General features: G+C 38.8%; 1 protein-coding gene across 1 annotated transcript in view; it reads right to left on the reverse strand.

The window, feature by feature from the left end:
• LOC117154045 (uncharacterized) overlaps positions 1 to 16,679 on the reverse strand; it is a 67,527-nt gene that overhangs the window by 4,301 nt on the left and 46,547 nt on the right. Inside the window, exons 5-16 of the mRNA XM_076617551.1 lie at positions 13,890 to 14,093; positions 13,515 to 13,601; positions 12,306 to 12,491; positions 12,193 to 12,231; positions 7,999 to 8,190; positions 5,783 to 5,877; positions 4,125 to 4,373; positions 3,582 to 3,950; positions 2,611 to 2,882; positions 1,734 to 1,912; positions 1,056 to 1,184; positions 458 to 643 (exon numbers count right to left, since the gene is read on the reverse strand). Coding sequence (XP_076473666.1) covers positions 458 to 643; positions 1,056 to 1,184; positions 1,734 to 1,912; positions 2,611 to 2,882; positions 3,582 to 3,950; positions 4,125 to 4,373; positions 5,783 to 5,877; positions 7,999 to 8,190; positions 12,193 to 12,231; positions 12,306 to 12,491; positions 13,515 to 13,601; positions 13,890 to 14,093 — 2,187 coding nt within the window. The remainder of the gene's footprint in view (positions 1 to 457; positions 644 to 1,055; positions 1,185 to 1,733; positions 1,913 to 2,610; positions 2,883 to 3,581; positions 3,951 to 4,124; positions 4,374 to 5,782; positions 5,878 to 7,998; positions 8,191 to 12,192; positions 12,232 to 12,305; positions 12,492 to 13,514; positions 13,602 to 13,889; positions 14,094 to 16,679) is intronic.

The raw sequence follows: 16,679 nt of genomic DNA on the forward strand, positions 1-16,679 counted from the left end.
TAACTCTCCAACGTAATCTTTTTGGAAATAGGAGGATGCTAGAGAATTATGGAATTTGGATGTATAAATGACGAAGAAATGCTTATAATAATTGTTTGAGGTAAGGTAAACTGAGAGGACAAACAGTCTAGAAATAACAAAATAATATAATTTTTCTCTTATCTGAGAAAAATTCGCTTGATCATAATTAATACAATATATCAAACCTCGCCTATTTACTCCCCAGACAAAAGATTGAGAATTAAACAAGATATAATTCCATTTCTTCTGTGTTAAATCAATAATGTACCAATTAATCGTTGAGCAGAAATACATCTCACAGTGAGATCTACTTTTTCTTAGAAAATTAAAATTGAAACAAGGCGAACAGCAAAGGTAATTCAAACAATTTTTAAAGAAATATTCTTCTATCAAAGGTTTTTTCAAAGACTTCTTCGTCGTGTAAAATTTTTCGTACCACAGACGATTTTTCCGCAACACGTCTCTTCGGTGTTGATCCTTCTACATCCGATCTTCAGAGGTGGACATTTTTCCGTGGAGCACACTACCTCGCCGTAGTAGCACATGCAAATCACGCAGATACTGCTGCTCGGCACAATCTCCCCGTGACGGTACTCCATATTCTCGAAGAGACAGTTGCTGGCTGAGATTTATGAAACAAAAGCGGAGAATCTCGTTGAACTCGCCAGCTTCGAAATTTTCTCGGCCGCCTGAATCTTAAAATTATTTTTAAATTATAATCTAGCTCTCTATAACGCGAATTGTTCCTCCGCTTGTGAAACAGCCAAGAAATTACTTGAAAAATTACAATTTTTTACTTCAATGAAAAAGCTAGCAATAAAAATTTACGACTGTCGTAGATAGATTGTTCGATGACAATATGATGTACATAGCGGTACAATTAGATGCGAGCTCAATGGATTCGCGTGACGCAACTAATAAAGCGGAATAAAACTAATAAGAAACTATAAATAATAAATAAAACTATAAGAACTAATAATAATAAACTAATAAGAAAAAGCTGAATTCGAAGAAATAAATTAGACGTTCGTTACCATCGCTTTTACGATGAGGATTGGTGATTGGCGCCGGAACCACGGTGACGCCTGTTCCGATTTCCAGATTCAGATCGGTGGAATGGTAAGGGGCGTCGAAATAGGGCGGCTCCCTTGGCACGAATCCACCTTATGGAAAACAAATCCAGTTCAAAGTAGAAACACGGAAGAAGCTATTAATGTTACATTCAGAAACGAGAACTATAGGGAATTCACTTGCGGTACAACTTGTTAAATTGTAACGCCTTCAATTAATTATCAGTAGGACGTACCGAATACCTAAACGATAAGAAATGTTCAAAGAAAACAACTGATTAAGGCATTTATTTCTTAGTATTCATTATTCTATATTCAAAAGAATATGCATGCAATTTATATTACACGTCTGTAATGTTCCCAGTACCACGAAGCAAAACGGGAAAAACAAGTTAAAACTTCTACGAAATAGTAAAGTAAGAATAAAAGTAGAAGCTTCTAAGGTCCCATTAATGAAACCGCAAGCAGCTGTTAAAAACTCATTGAGCAGGAAAAAGAGACGAAAAAAATAAGGGAAGAAAAACGTAAAAGCGTTACTCCTCGAAGGTGTCACCGCGAGAAGAATCGTGGTTTACGGTGGACGTAAAACGCGAACGAGGGTGGCAGAATGTATCCGTGGGACGAGTTTAAAATATGACCCACCTTCGGTCTCCACTGGCGGGCTGAATCTGTTTTCCTGAGTGGCGATATCGTAAAATCCGGAGGTGTCGGTGGGCCGTAGCTCCGGAGGCACTACCACCGAACCGGAAGGATATCCGGTAACCGGGGACGGGACTGTCTTGTCTTTCACCAACGCGTCCGCCGCCACAAACGGAATTATCCTGTATGGAAACGCATAAATCCAACCATTTCTCATTTCTTTCAACCATTTATCCTAAATTTGTTCCGCAGTTTTCTTCGTTCTTGGAATTTGGAAAATTACTCAGAAATGCATCTTAAATTTTGCTTAACCCGAATTTTGAAATGAGATTTTGAAGATTGATGCTAAGAACTGGTCCATCTTGTATAATTTTACCAGTCACAAGTTGATAAGAAAACAAACGAAGAAAAGAAAATGAAGGTTTCCTTTATAGGAAACTTTTACTAATCCCCAATGATCTGGTTATCCTGTTTGGCGGAAAATTGTTTTCAAGTAGAACGAAATTATTCTCAGTTCTATTATTCGTTCTCGGGAATGCGAAGATTAGGAATCTGACTAAAAAACAAAGTGTATATCTAATTGCGAAATATTCTATACTCTCTACATATGTAGAATATTCTAATACTATTTTAAGTATCCTCTCTTTTAATATTTACGACACTGTATAAACCTTCGTTAAACGTTTCAATAAAAATTAATTTTCCAGTATCATCCTCGATCCTCTCTTCCATCTACGAAAAGAACGAATATTAAACATATCAATAATTTTAAAGAATCTTCCATTATTACGTTTAATCGATACGTTTCTAATATCAACAGTCTGTCCCAAATTTCTGTCCACAATTTCTCAGTAACTTGATGAACCAGTATTTACCTTACCTAACATTGGGTAACGACGGCGGCAACGTTGGCTCGCTATAATCGTAATCATAATCCTCGCCCTTCTCACGGTGAGTGATGTTCAGGATAGCCTCGACATCCGGCGGGATCGATCTAATCGGGTTGATGGTCACACCATGTATGTGACCTACCGAGACGTTCGTTTTCACAGTCACGTTCATCACCAGAATGTCGTCCGGCATTAGTACGGTGGATGACGTCCTGGTGACGGACCCTTTGCCCATCGACTCCGTAGTCTGCACTGGTTCCACCTAATGGCAACAGGTTATATGGTTTTGACTCTATCCGCGAATTGATATCGACTGCTTGTCAAACTAGACGTTAATCGATCAACGATTGTCAAGTCAACGGCGTGTAACGTGCCTAATATTTTAAGAGACACGCGTAGAGGAACGATCCTATGATTTTTCATAAATTTAGAAAGTTTCTTTCCTCTTAACTTTCGATTACGCAAATTTTTATAGAAATCCCTCCATTTCTCACTTTGTCTCTAATCCTACGAATGTCTACATAGTTCGCTGCTAAACTCGTGATTCAACTAAATTTGCATCAAATATTTTTAAATATCACGAAGTAAGAATACCTATACCGTCCTTGAGATTTTCAATTACGTAAATATTAATAAAAATATTAATAAAAATCCCTTTCGTTTCTCGTCTTATATGAAATCCTACCAATACCTACATCGTGTACTCTTCAGGTCACGTTCAAATAAATTTTCGACAAGCATTTCACAATATTAAAAAAGCAGAAACGCCTATAGTGTCTTTATCCAATTTTCGATTACGCAAATGTTAATCAAAATTGCTCTATTTCCCGTCAATCGAGTATAAACCATCCGGAGTTTGGGTAATATTTTCCAAGAGATCGAGCCAAGGGAGTCTCGCTTGTATCCACTGGAGTATCCTCGATTTATTTGTTATCCTCGAGCGATTTGTTTGCACACTAACCGTCGAGTTGGCGTGCTCGAAATCCTGCTCGAGCTTTCCGCTCGTCGACGGGGTCGTATTCTTGTTCCTCACGGTCACGTTGTGCATCTTCTCCTCCTCTGACTCGTGTAACTCCGTCACTGTATCGATCCCGCTCGCTTCCGGTAACAGGGTCGTTGATTCCTTAGTCGCCGTCGTCGTAGTCGTGGTGGTCGTCCTAGTCGTAGTGGTCGTCGTATCGTCCTGCGACGACAGATCCTCGATCACGTTGATCGTCGTCGACTCGCCAACGCTGTTCGTCGAGAAAATCGTCGACGAGTCATTCGAGAAATCGTCATCCTTGATCGACAAAGTTGATTCCAGCGTGGTCGAGTCCACGCTCGTCGTTGACTGTAAAACGATGTTTATCTATACGGCCTCTTTTCTTTTTTAGTTTCCGTCGATGTAATATCAAAGATATTAGAAATATCTAGAATGTTAGAAATCTGAGAAAAATAGGAAAGATCTGTCTCGTGTCTACTTTGCGAACGTTTCACGAATTTCTTCGTATTACTCAAGAATTACCTCTTCGACGATGACGGGAGTGGTAGTGACGATTGCCGGGCTAGATTTCACGTAGTCCACCGTCTCGAGGATCTCGTTGTCCATAATGTCGGTCTCGAAGGTGGATGGCCAGGATGTAGAATCGGTGGAGACCGAAGATTCCTCCACGACCTGCCTCGTACTAGAATCGATTCGTTCCTCGACTACTCGATGACCGCGTCCCTCGACCAGAGCATTCGCGTGGGTTAGGTTTGTCTGATCAACTGCCGGCTGCATGGAATATTCGCGATTATCAGTTTCGTTGCTATATAATCTTGATCACCGATAGAAAGGAATGGCTATCAGTGCTTCGTATGAATAGCGAATTAATTGGAAATGGTCAATGATAGAGTTATTCGGTTGTTAAGCGAACGAGTTATTAAGTGATCGAATTGTCGAGTTCACGACTCATTGGATATTGAGAATCGTCGAGCAATTAAATCGTAGAGATTCGCGTTATGCAAGCATTGTACCATTAAACGTACTAATGGATCACGGGGTATTACGACAGTTTGAGATAGATCGGAGTTAGATAGGACGATCTGAAAGATATACGGATTTACGATATACGAAACATAGGAAATATCACGAGATATAAATAATTTAGAAAATATTCATATTGATATAAATTCGTGTAAACGTGTACGATCTACCTATTAACTATCGTGACAATATTTCTGAAAGTTGCGCGACAAGACAATGCTCGTTGTCAGTGCACTTCCAAATTTATCAAAATTAACAAGCAGACATAAATGTCAACCGTTTGTCAATAAAAAATATCGACGATTGAACGATCAATAAGGCAGTTTATCTTAACCGGACGCGTCTGATCGTCTGATAGGCACGAACCCCGATTTCACCTGTCATCCATCGTCATAAAAGACGGTTTGGTTGGTACGTGGCCGATGCCACGTGATTTACAAGCGGGATGGAATTTAATTAATGCAATCCTGCCACGAGCGGACGCCGTGTCAGACGTTTAACTTAGTTAGTCGAGGAACGCAACGCTATGCATTCCTCGCCGAGAGATCCGTCCTCCTCGATGAATCGACTCTGTTCTCATATTTGTTAGCCGACTGTTACCCGTTCGAAACAATTATACGATCATTTGTCTCGACGATTTTGTCGCTTAACGTTCGATGCTTCGGAAACTGTTCGTGAAACGGAAGATGGATTAGCGTTTCAGCTTCTTGCGTTCCTCTCCTCAGCTATTTGTAATTAAAAGGATATTATAGTCGCTGTATTAGAACGTGTGCAGCGTGCGTTGAAGTTCACGAGATATTGATCAGGTGATGGAGTGGAAAATTCACGAGATACTGGTCAGGTGATGGAATGGAAAATTCAAATTTGAGGAAATGATCGTGTCGTTTTGAATAACTTCGTTGTAACGTTGAGTAGGAAATGGAAAAAATGACGAGGTGAAATTCATTTGACGCTAGAAGTACCAAGTTGAAATTTACGAGAGGATGATCTCTTATTTATTAAGAAAATGATCGTCTCGTATTGGTCGGTTTGTTCCAATAACTTTTAAGCGTCGATTAGCGAACAGAAGGAATTATTTAAATACGTTAAAAAGTTAGTTATTCGTTATATGAGAATGCCCGAAAAGATTAAAAATAGGAAATGAATGAAAAACGTACAAAGAAATTGGTCTCCTTGCGAAACTTGGCGTAGTCCTTGCTGATGAACGCGTACGAGGCGTAGTTCTGGGTGGCCTTAACCTCGATGCTACCGCCTTGAACGTTTAATCTGTCAGTTTCTTATGGCATTCGGGCTAAAACACCTAGGTGGTAATCAGGGTTGTGAAAGAGCACAGGGTTTTTGCTGGGCGCCCCACCCGGCTTATGTGTTTCCGTCTTTTCTTTCCCGACTCCTCTAATAAGCAACACGGAAGGAAATTGGAACGATCGTTCGCCTCCTGTGTCCGGAAGTGCTGCCTAAAGTCAGCTCGTTCAAGAAACTACAAGATTTTTCCCAGAAATAATATCTTTTTCTACCTTCCTCTACGGTTTACCAACGACAAATATTTATTTCACTTTAATTTCATCCAAAATGTATTTCACTAACTTGAAATCTTATTTTAATAAGTTTTGATTAAATATCTGTGGAAAGACCGTTGGTGGTTGATAATTAAATTTCGAGGAATATCATTATCGTGGTTTTTCGAGCTGAAAGGAAAAATGAAAATTAATTTCACTAAAAAAAATGTATTTTAATAAAATCTTGTAAGACTTTATGTTAATAGGTTGCTGCAAATTTCCGTAGCATGATCCTTGGCATTTGATAATTAAACTTTGAGCAATGTCGTTATTGCGACTCTTTTACGGCCGAAACGAAAAATTGAGGTTGAGATAAAAATTCCAATCTTTTCCAGAACCATGAAATCGCCGAGGATATTATCCTTTTCACGGAATCCGGATACTCAACCGAGCATTTAAATTTAATGATTTTCCACGCGATTCCACGCTTCCTGCGCGATTTCCTAATTCAATCCAACTTCCGCCGTTTCGTGACGTTTTCAAGCTTACGAGATTAAGTCTGGAATTTTTATGAAAAACGGCATAGTTATTTGCGCGTTTAATTCTTTTCGCGAAACAATAAAACGTAAAAAAGGGACAAAGAATTAAAATTTGTTGTTTTCCAGAAAATGGAAACTCTCTGTTCGAATTTATTTAATTCTGGCCGATTCGCTTCAATTCGAGAGTATTACGATGTTCAAAAAAATATATAAAGCTTTTCATATTCCCATTCAGTGACCTGTTGGCCATTTCACGTTCTCATTCGCTAACTCGATTCAAAACTTATTCGTCCGTACCCAGGGTTTCCTGCTAAAAAATTCACTCGATGCCTCCGGAGAAATCCTCCAACTTCAACTCCAATATCTTCGTAGTAACAAACCATCGATTTCATACCCCATCTTCGCGCCCTACCAAAACTAACTTTGCCCATGAATTCCCTGGTACCAATTTCAACGACTAGCCCAATCGATCAAAAACGAGGTTTGATTTACGATTTTCTATCTTATCCTTGATCGTGCAAGGATCTTTTCGTCGTCTGTTTAGCAGCGAATCCTCAACAGATCGTTTCAATGACGATCCATCGTTTTAAATCGATAATCTTCATGGGTGAATTCAAAGTGCCTTTTATCCTTTTCGATTTTCAAGGAAATGCAAGATTTTTCTACGTACAAAATTCAATAGCATTTCGTTAGAAGAAACAAGAAAATGAACTAAAGAAACGATAAAAGCTAGATGCGTGTACTGTCCAGTATCGTTATCAACAATCTCAAAAGTAACTTTCAGATAAAAATGGTTCCATTTTGCGCAGCGAGAATTGACGATTGTTAGTATGAAATTTAACGAGCTTGCTAGATGAAATTTTTCCATTTCTCTCGATATATTTCCGCCAGTCCTGTCGTCGTTTGAAGCAAAGGAAACTGTTATATTTGTTAAATTAATTTCAGTATCCCTATTTTCCTAGGGAATAGAATCGTAGCCGAAAAGAAAGAAGAAAAGTTATGCGCGAATTAAAAAGTTCAACGTGGAAGCGTAAAAGATGCAACTAATAAAAATCGTCTCTAATGAAAATCCTCTCTAAACCGAATATTATTTGACAAAAGAGAGGCTTGAGCCGTGTCACAACGACAGAGTAATTTAAGATACGCGATTTACCACGTGTACGATCGTTATCGAGGAAGAAGCGACGATAGCATCGGTGTGAAGCATGATTGACTCAGAGACAGGTTACTCGTCTTAGGGTGAGAGTAATTGGTCACGAACCGGAAAACACAATCCGGGCGTGTCAGTCGGGCGGGGCAAAATCGCGGCAACCCTGATGCGAAGGCATTACGACTCACTGCAGTTATAGGTGGATGGACAGCAGTGTCCCTCGCGTACGATCGGGCTGCAGCCTTGAAGAGGAGGTGCACAAGCAAGAGGCACGCAACGTACCGCGCCCATCGCGCAGAAACAGTTATCACAGGCGGCCTTCCATTCGATGTCCCGAACCATCTCACCCTCCTCGTACACTCTCGAACCCACGCGACACCCTGTGAACCAAACCTTTTTGTTAGCTGAAGAATTTAAACGATAAATTACGTAACTGGTCGTAACATACAACGGTTACAAAGAGCATTTGGCACACCAGTCTATTTGCTATAACACTTACATACTAATTAATTAAATTTCGTACTCTCGCGTGACTACAAAAATTTGACACTATTCGAGCGAATAGAATCTGTTAAACCTGTTTAAAAAACGTTTCGTTGGATGATAAGGATCCGTGGCGTTTATACGACTATTTCGTTGATTCATTCAGTCGTTGGGTATATTTGTTAACAGCCCTTATCCTACAAAAATCCCTTAAATCCGACACATTTGATACGCACGACTTTCAAATCGAATACATACGCTATACTTGAAGTCTCAATCTATTACAGCCCTATTCTCGGAAATCGAAACAGGATCACTTCGCTAATCCGCTAATTTAACTTTCCGATCACCTCTCGTTCGGTTCGAAACGCCGAAACGGTTCCGAGGGTAGCAGTTTCGAAATCTGCTCTCCGGAAGCTGTCATAAAGCAACGAACAGCCAATCTCCTTGCGCCATCGCCGAATACGGCGATTGGACAAAAAGGACGTAGGAAGTCAATATCGATCGACGAGACGATCCTAACTTAAGTTCTATCGAGAAGATACCGCCCTGAGGCCGTTATTAGACGCCTTGCTGTCGATCGATGACGAGAAGCGAACAATGGGACCCGGTGTTCGATCGTTATTCAGTGTTTTCACGGCGGACTTGCAGTGGACGAGACTTTAGGCGATGCCAGAGGAGGCTAGTTTCGAGGATAGTTTGCTGGCAACTGTGCGGGATTAAGTCGGCGCGCGGCGGTTCGAATGGACTTCTAATGGGGTGGAAACGAGGCTTTGGAGGGAGGTTTAAGTTTTGAGCGGCCGCGTGTAACTGGCCGTTAAATGGACAAGCAACGGCATCCGAGAGTGTTGGTCTTTTGGTAAATGCTGAAAGGGGTATGCGGTTTCTGAGGGTGGAAAAGTAAAGTCACGATATAGCAGCTCGATGCTGGAATATGTAAACTGATTCTCTACATAGACGTGAATAGCTTTGTGTATAATATCTCTGAAAAATATATATAAATATAAATATAAAAAATCTCAAAGGGATGAATGTATCGGAAATACGAAGAATTCTGACAGAGAAAATGAGTATATTTCAGGTATCATTTTTGCCAGGTAAAGACACGGTATAAGTACATTCTTTATATGTGGATACGATTAGGTTTCTGTTTAGTACTTTGTCATACGTAATATAAAAGAAAGGAATATACAGGGTGGTTGGTAACTGGTGGTACAAGCGGAAAGGGGGTGATTCTACGCGAAAAAAGAAGTCGAAAATATAGAATAAAAAATTTTTTTTAATTTTTCCATCGAGACAACGATCTACAGTGAGATCCGCTATAACGAGACGCGATAAAGTGCACGCGTACCGAGCGAAAATTCAAAGCCGATTTTCTCGAAAACAAAGCCTCGAACGAAAAATGTTTATTCTATATTTTCGACTTCTTTTTTCGCGTATAATCACCCTCTTTCCGCTTGTACCACCAGTTACCAACCACCCTGTATAATATAGATGTATTGAAAATATGTAGAATCCAGACAGGTGAAATGGATACGCTTCGCGTGTAATTCTTTATGAGCGGAGACACGGTATCTCGATAGCGAAACGAGCAGAACGATTCTCTATTGATTTGGTAAAGTAGATTTTTTGTTTTCGCAGGTTAAATATGAAAAAGGCAACGTGAAAGATGAATTTAAATAAAAAAAAAAAAACAATCTGTCGATAGAATTTAAAAAATGAACTAGAAATGGCAAATTGAAATGTCAATTGCACAAACCCAATCAAAATAATTCCAAAAGAACACACAATAGTACACTTAAAAAAGATCAATCAAAAAGCTTGTAACGAAACGTTGTAAAATGAAAAAAGCGTACGAAAGTTGCGCGATAAAATTGTATGGAAATACTTTTAATACGAAAATACAGATAAAAGTACTTTTTCGAAACAAATGATAATAATGAAGAAGGAGTAGAAAAATCCAGCAGATAAAAACGTCAGCTCTAAGTAACTGCAGGGATGTAGTGTCGAAAGCAAAAATTCGCGGAAGTAAAACAAATGTTGCACGTCGTCGTTTCACGCGTCAGATTTTCCGGGAAACATGATTTCTCATTTCCACGGAAGAAAAGGGTGGCCGCCGTCGTAAAATTGAATGAAACTGGGCGTTAAGTGAACGAGCGGAGAAACGGCGGCCGCTGTCGTGGTGGAAATCTTTTCGAAGCACGAAGTGTCACGGGATAACGTAACGTCGACTGGCAGAGCGAACTATTATTGCATTAAAACGTTTCCCTTCAACTTTCTAACGCGCGTGCATGTGTGTGTATGTACGTGTTACGTACATTATCCTCCATAAGTACCAAATTTGATCATCTTTATTATATGGGAAACGTGGAAAACACAGTCAAAATAGGTAGAAATTTCCGCTTGTAATATCTAACATATGAAATATAAACGTCTAGAAGTAGGTTGAGAAAGATTAGAAACGACGTTATATCTTACTGCTAGGGTTAACTTGCATCAAGTTATTGCCTAGCGCGATAGATACGTAGATACACGAAATATTTAATAAAATTCACCTATTTATCGGTAATTGTTTATTTGTTAGTGAGAACTTCATATTTAATATTTCCAATAATATAATATTATGGTGATATGAATTGGCCGTTAATTTTTCATAACGACTCGCCTTTAGTCCTACCAAGTAACCAGATACTTTTACAGGGTTTTAAAAAAATGAACGATATTTTTAAACTGTGGCAATATACAAAAATATAAATACTGTGGATGAGCGTAAGAGAAGCGAATACATCAAAGTCTTTAAATGTTTCGTCGAATATCCGGTATACGAATCGAACGCTCTTTAAAATTCGACTTTCGAGTTAATTCGGTATTTCCAATCGCCTATTTATGCTCAACGTGTAGGTTAGTGATCGTCTGGCAAACAGAAGCAGTCGGTTCGGTTCCGTCTTTTCTGAAAAGCCGCTCAGACAGAGCCGGTCCTCTATCCGGTGAAAGTTGCGACGAAAAGTTTAACGCGATAAAAAGGAAAGTTTGCTTCGGTCGCTGTATCAGCCGCTTTGGAAGAAGCCGACTGGCTCTCTCCCTCCATTCGGCTTGCTGGCCGAGTTTAAATTTAAGCTCAGCTTATGAGGAAAAATCGCATCGCAGCGCAAAATCAGCGAGACGTTGCATGGCGAACTTTAATCCCTTTAAATTGCGTCAGGTTTTATCGCGTACCGAGTACCATCTAATTATCCTTACGAAAGGCTTTTTAAGAATTCCTCTTTCGTCTCTCTTTTTCTGCCCGTTATGCGAACCACTTTTTGTTCCGCATCTTAGTTATAATTGAGAAAAGTTTTACTACGCATACGTGCAATACATATACGTACAATACTGTCTACGGAATGCTAAAACAAGCGCGAAGGATATTGATCGTACGGGTACTATTCTGGACTTCAAGCCAATGAAGAAAGTCCCTGCATAAAAGCTTCCTTCGACGCTTATTTTTCAAACTATAAAAAATTTAGTTTTACACTAGAGATAAACTACTAGATCAGTGGAACCGGCTAACGAACGATCCATTGTATCTCTGAATTAAAAATATTTCTTATATGTTGCATATTAAAATACTCTTTTTTTAACCACCAATTTTACAATCCTTCGCACACGAAAGCAAATATTTCAAAGACGTAAGATTGAAAACTTCGGGAAGCAGAAATTTTCGGAGCTAAAATCTTTCGAAAATTGCAGGGGTGAAAATGATAGTTGCGTACTCCGTTTGATTCAATGAATAATTCGTAATTGCAATTGCTTTCGAAACCTTTGAGATTCGAACGTACGGCTTCTTGACTCAGCTTCTTCCATGCAAAAAAAAGGAGAAAGAAAAGAAAAAGGGGGAATAAATGAAACGTTTCACTCACCGTTTCCCGTGATCGGCGCCAGCGTCGACGAATGGAGATCTTAAAGAACAGAGAAGAAGAGAATGCGGTATGAGTTATTATTTGGATTCGCGGCGAATGAAGACTACACTCACGGGTGCAATTGTAGGCAACCGGGCAGCAGGAGTGCGGGGCATACAGTGGAGTGCATCCTGGCAGGGGCAGCAGGCACTTTGGTCTGATGCATTTTCTCGCTCCAGAGATGCAGTAGCAGTATTCGCATCTACGTGAGCCCATCATCGCCGAGCCAGGCCCGTATCTCACGCCCTCATGCAGGCAACCTGATTGTTAACACCACCGACCATCAGCCTGATGTTGAATCTTTTAACTGCAACCACTCTCGAACGTGGTCTGCTTTGAGAAAGCAACTTTACTTCTTACTCGCGCTATATGTACCTTTCAGAGCTATACTATTGAGTATTCTGAAAGAATACATTGCTTATCTATGTTAAAAAAAAAAAACTGTTAATAAATGTCGTTGAGTCTCATTTCAGTGGGACTTGAAGATATTTTCAAAAGAAAGAAGATGCACCGATATCTTTCTGAATCAATGAATACCTCGTAATTGTAATTTTTTTGCGGATTTATAATTCCAAATCCTTAAGTCTAAGGTCTTAGGATCGTGAGATTTTTTAATCTCGAAAAGTAAAACCATTTGAACATTGTAAGGAGTGAAATGATAGTGACCTATAAGATAAAGAATAAGAAGGAAAAGAAAAGATAGATAAAGAACCTAGTTCGCAATTCTAATTTGCGATTGTAGCTTGTAGAATTATTAAAAAGATTGCACACAGGGTAGAAATAACAGGAATGGGTAGCAAACGTTCGCAGAAATTAAAATCCTACAAGCCTTAATGGTAAGTTTGCTAAATTGTGGGGCCAGATAGCAGCAACTCTAAATCATAGGTTATAGGAGCGATAATTTTCAAGTCGTAAACTGTAATACCAATGAAGTGGAGGGTAATAACAGCACTAGCCCTCGAATAGTAGGCCGCGGTAGCATATCGTAGATTATGATAACAACGAAGAAGGTGTAAACCACAGTTTCCCTTACGTCGTAAAGCACAACGACCATTCTCCACTCTATAAACTTGCTAAAAATAAGTGCAAGCACATCAGTTTCGGCAAACTTAGTGGCAATGTTAACAATCTTATTCCGATAGCGATATTTCAACGCCTATTCGATTACTATTCTCTAATACCATAACAAGTTGCAAGAACAATATCCAACATCAATATAATCGTTGCCCAGCGAGTTTCGGGTGTCTCTAAATTCCCTCTGTCTACAGTTCTGCGATGATTACCTTGAAAACGAGAGTTCTGAGGTTCCTCAAGCTTCTCTTCTGCCTCCACGTGAACGTTAGACCTTCGTAGCATGTTCATGGCGTCACCTGAAAATGTTCATTCGTCTTTAACTCTCTGTATCCTGAATAAATTGTTTATTAGAGCTTTTTTATTGAAACTAATAATATCTAGTATTAGCAAAGAAATAACTCGGTTCAAATACAAAGGTGTATGCCGAATAAATAAAATAAAATTATTATATTATATCGTTTTCATCGTTCTTTGCTAATATTACATGTTATTTTACATTATATAATTCTAATTTAGAACAGATTGGTTTCGCGATGTATAACATAACCGAGCGAAGTTGAGACATTTTTCATAATCGTACTAACGTGTCTCGCTGCAAATTAATTCTGGGCAACAGACGTTCTCTCCTGGCGAACGAACGCGACATCCGGTGGGTGGTGGGTTTGGCAGTCGTGGACAAACTCGAAGACGACATCTCAGCGCACCGTCACTGCACCTGCACTGCAAGCAGGGCTCGGACGTGACCACCGACGTGCCCTCTTCGTATCTGCGACCCTCGTACCTGCAACCTGCGACAGATCGTTCCGTTTCAATGACCACACTGTCCAGAACGTGTAGCATAACATAGTTTATACACCAGCATGCAAAAATTTAAAATCACTTTTCCAATTTTATTTATATCAGATGACGTGGCGAACTTTATCATTAATTAAAAATTCGTTTCGTAAATTACGGATCATAATGTCTCGTTCTTTGATGCAACTTTTTACTAGGAAACGACACATATGTATATTAATAATTTATCAAAGAAAGAACATTTTAGTAATTATATTTATTCGGATTCTTGGATTTTATGGAATTCGAAATCTTCGCAAGAAATGTCTACAAGAGTACTTTCATGACACTGTGCATTCCTAAGCACGTACAGTTATAGAAACAATTTCTGATTCTCTGACTAATAGCTTTACACGAACACAGGTTACAAGCGAACAAAATTAACGACGATACACGCGTCTGATGGAACATAACATAAAATGAAAATGTAATAAAGGAAAGGTAAACTAGCGTCTGTTTAAATTTAATTTCAGTTGTCGAAATTGCGATGTTTCCAATCTTATTTGATTTCGGTATCCAAATTTTATTTGAAATATGGAAAATAAATAGGAGCACTCGGTATATCGTATTAACGAGTAAATTTACGAATGAACACGAGGATTAATTTTAAAATACCGATAATACTTATTACTATAAATAAAGGTAATCTGTGATTGGATATAGAAAAAATAAGCATTTACGAATCAATATTTCCACGTTATCAATTTGTGTCGATGAAGAAGGATAAAAAAATAAAAACGAACATTCAATCCAATTTATCGTATCATCAGTCCTCAAACGTTACTCTGCTCTGCGAAAAATATTTTAAATTTGCAAATAAGGGAATTTTAAATACCAAAGTGGAGCGAAATTAATACCTTAAAATTGATATTTCGGACACAAAACTGGGCCAACATTAATACTCTAAACTACGAAACCCGTCCAAAAGAAAAATTAAACATTCAAAAAGACAAAAAGGACATTTAATTCCATTTATTGTATCATCGATTCCGAAACACAGTCACAAGCAAATGAAAATTTAACTGTATAAAATGAGATAAAAATCATATAAAATATAATACACACGAAACGAATCAAAATTAATCAGTAAAAAAGGATAGAAGGGAAACTAAGTGTTCAAAATGCAAAAGCGATTTAAACTATACATCGCTTTATTTTCTAGTAGATCGCTTCTAGCTCGATTCGATGGTGAATGACTCATTTTGCTCGAATTTCCAGGTGAATTTTCGACGCACCGGAAGCGTGACCGGTTTCCCTTTCAAAACCTATTCCACCAAGTGAATAGGATTACGCGGAATCACCGCGGAATAATTTGTAATGGAGCTGTGCACGCTAGAATAACGCGATCGTGAAATAACCCCTGACTGCCTCGTAACGATTTTTTCGGTTTGAACAAAAAAAAAAAAAATTTCGTTGTTGGCCTTTGTTCGACGCGCAGGATCGAACAAAAGGGGAAAATAAAAAAGATATAAAAAATAGAGAGAGAGCGTAGAACCGTCAGAGTGGCTTAAAGTGCAACGCAGCCCTGCGATAAATTCATTTCCGAGCCACTGAAGGTGTATGGCGTGCCCAATTTGTAGCTAAATGTGGCTCAAGACAAGGGATCCCGTCAATGAGGATAATAGGATTTCAGTGTGAAAGATACCACAAGATGGAAATGAATGTGAATGTTTATCGCGTGACACGTGAAACTGATTTATTCGCGGAGAGTAGATTATCGAATGTGTTGCGAATTATAGAGACATTGATACATGGAAATTGGATGATGAGAATCGATAGTAATATGATGTAACGTCGAATGATTTTTCTTTTTGCATATTGAAAAAACATTCGAGGTGTAATTTTTTCAGTAAGAAGGTTTAATGAGGGATACAGATGTATTAGTAATGTATTAATGGTCGAATGAATGAGGACAGGTACTTTTATCGAGTGGAATGGCCACGCGATTGTGTGTCTGCCCAGGACTGATCGTTTCTACTTGCTGTATTCTTACTGCGAAATCCATGAGTTTAAAGTATTTGAACAAATAAATCGAGATGAAATAGGGAAAATACATTGCTAGAAATAGTCAAGAAGTCAAGTTTCTAAATATTTTCACAACATCCACTGCAGGACTTTGTAAATGCATTATTTTATAAATATTTCCACCGACGTATTCGAACATTCTGTGTAACATCTATTCGACGAAACGATTCGCTAAATCTTCTTATCCACGATTAATCGGAAGATTAATTCTCCAAATGAAATTCTCCAAATGAAATCAAAGTCGCTGAGACAAAACTTTCGTAAATTTTCCCTTCGTGCAAGTAACGGAGGAAAGAAACAAAGTTGCACTATCGATTTTTTGTGTGGGAATTTCTTCCTTGCATTCCTAACGACTTCGAGAAAACAAGCAGAAAGTTGAGGAAATGACAACAAAAAGAATTAGGACGCCATTAGTTGTAAGAACCGGTAAAGCTCATATGGAAGAAACTAGTCTATTGTTGGGTCCATAAAAGAACAGAATCAAGTTGCCTAGTGCAAAGCGGACAATGGCAAAG

This window comes from Bombus vancouverensis, chromosome 3, assembly GCF_051014615.1.
Source record: "Bombus vancouverensis nearcticus chromosome 3, iyBomVanc1_principal, whole genome shotgun sequence".
NCBI lineage: Eukaryota > Metazoa > Arthropoda > Insecta > Hymenoptera > Apidae > Bombus > Bombus vancouverensis.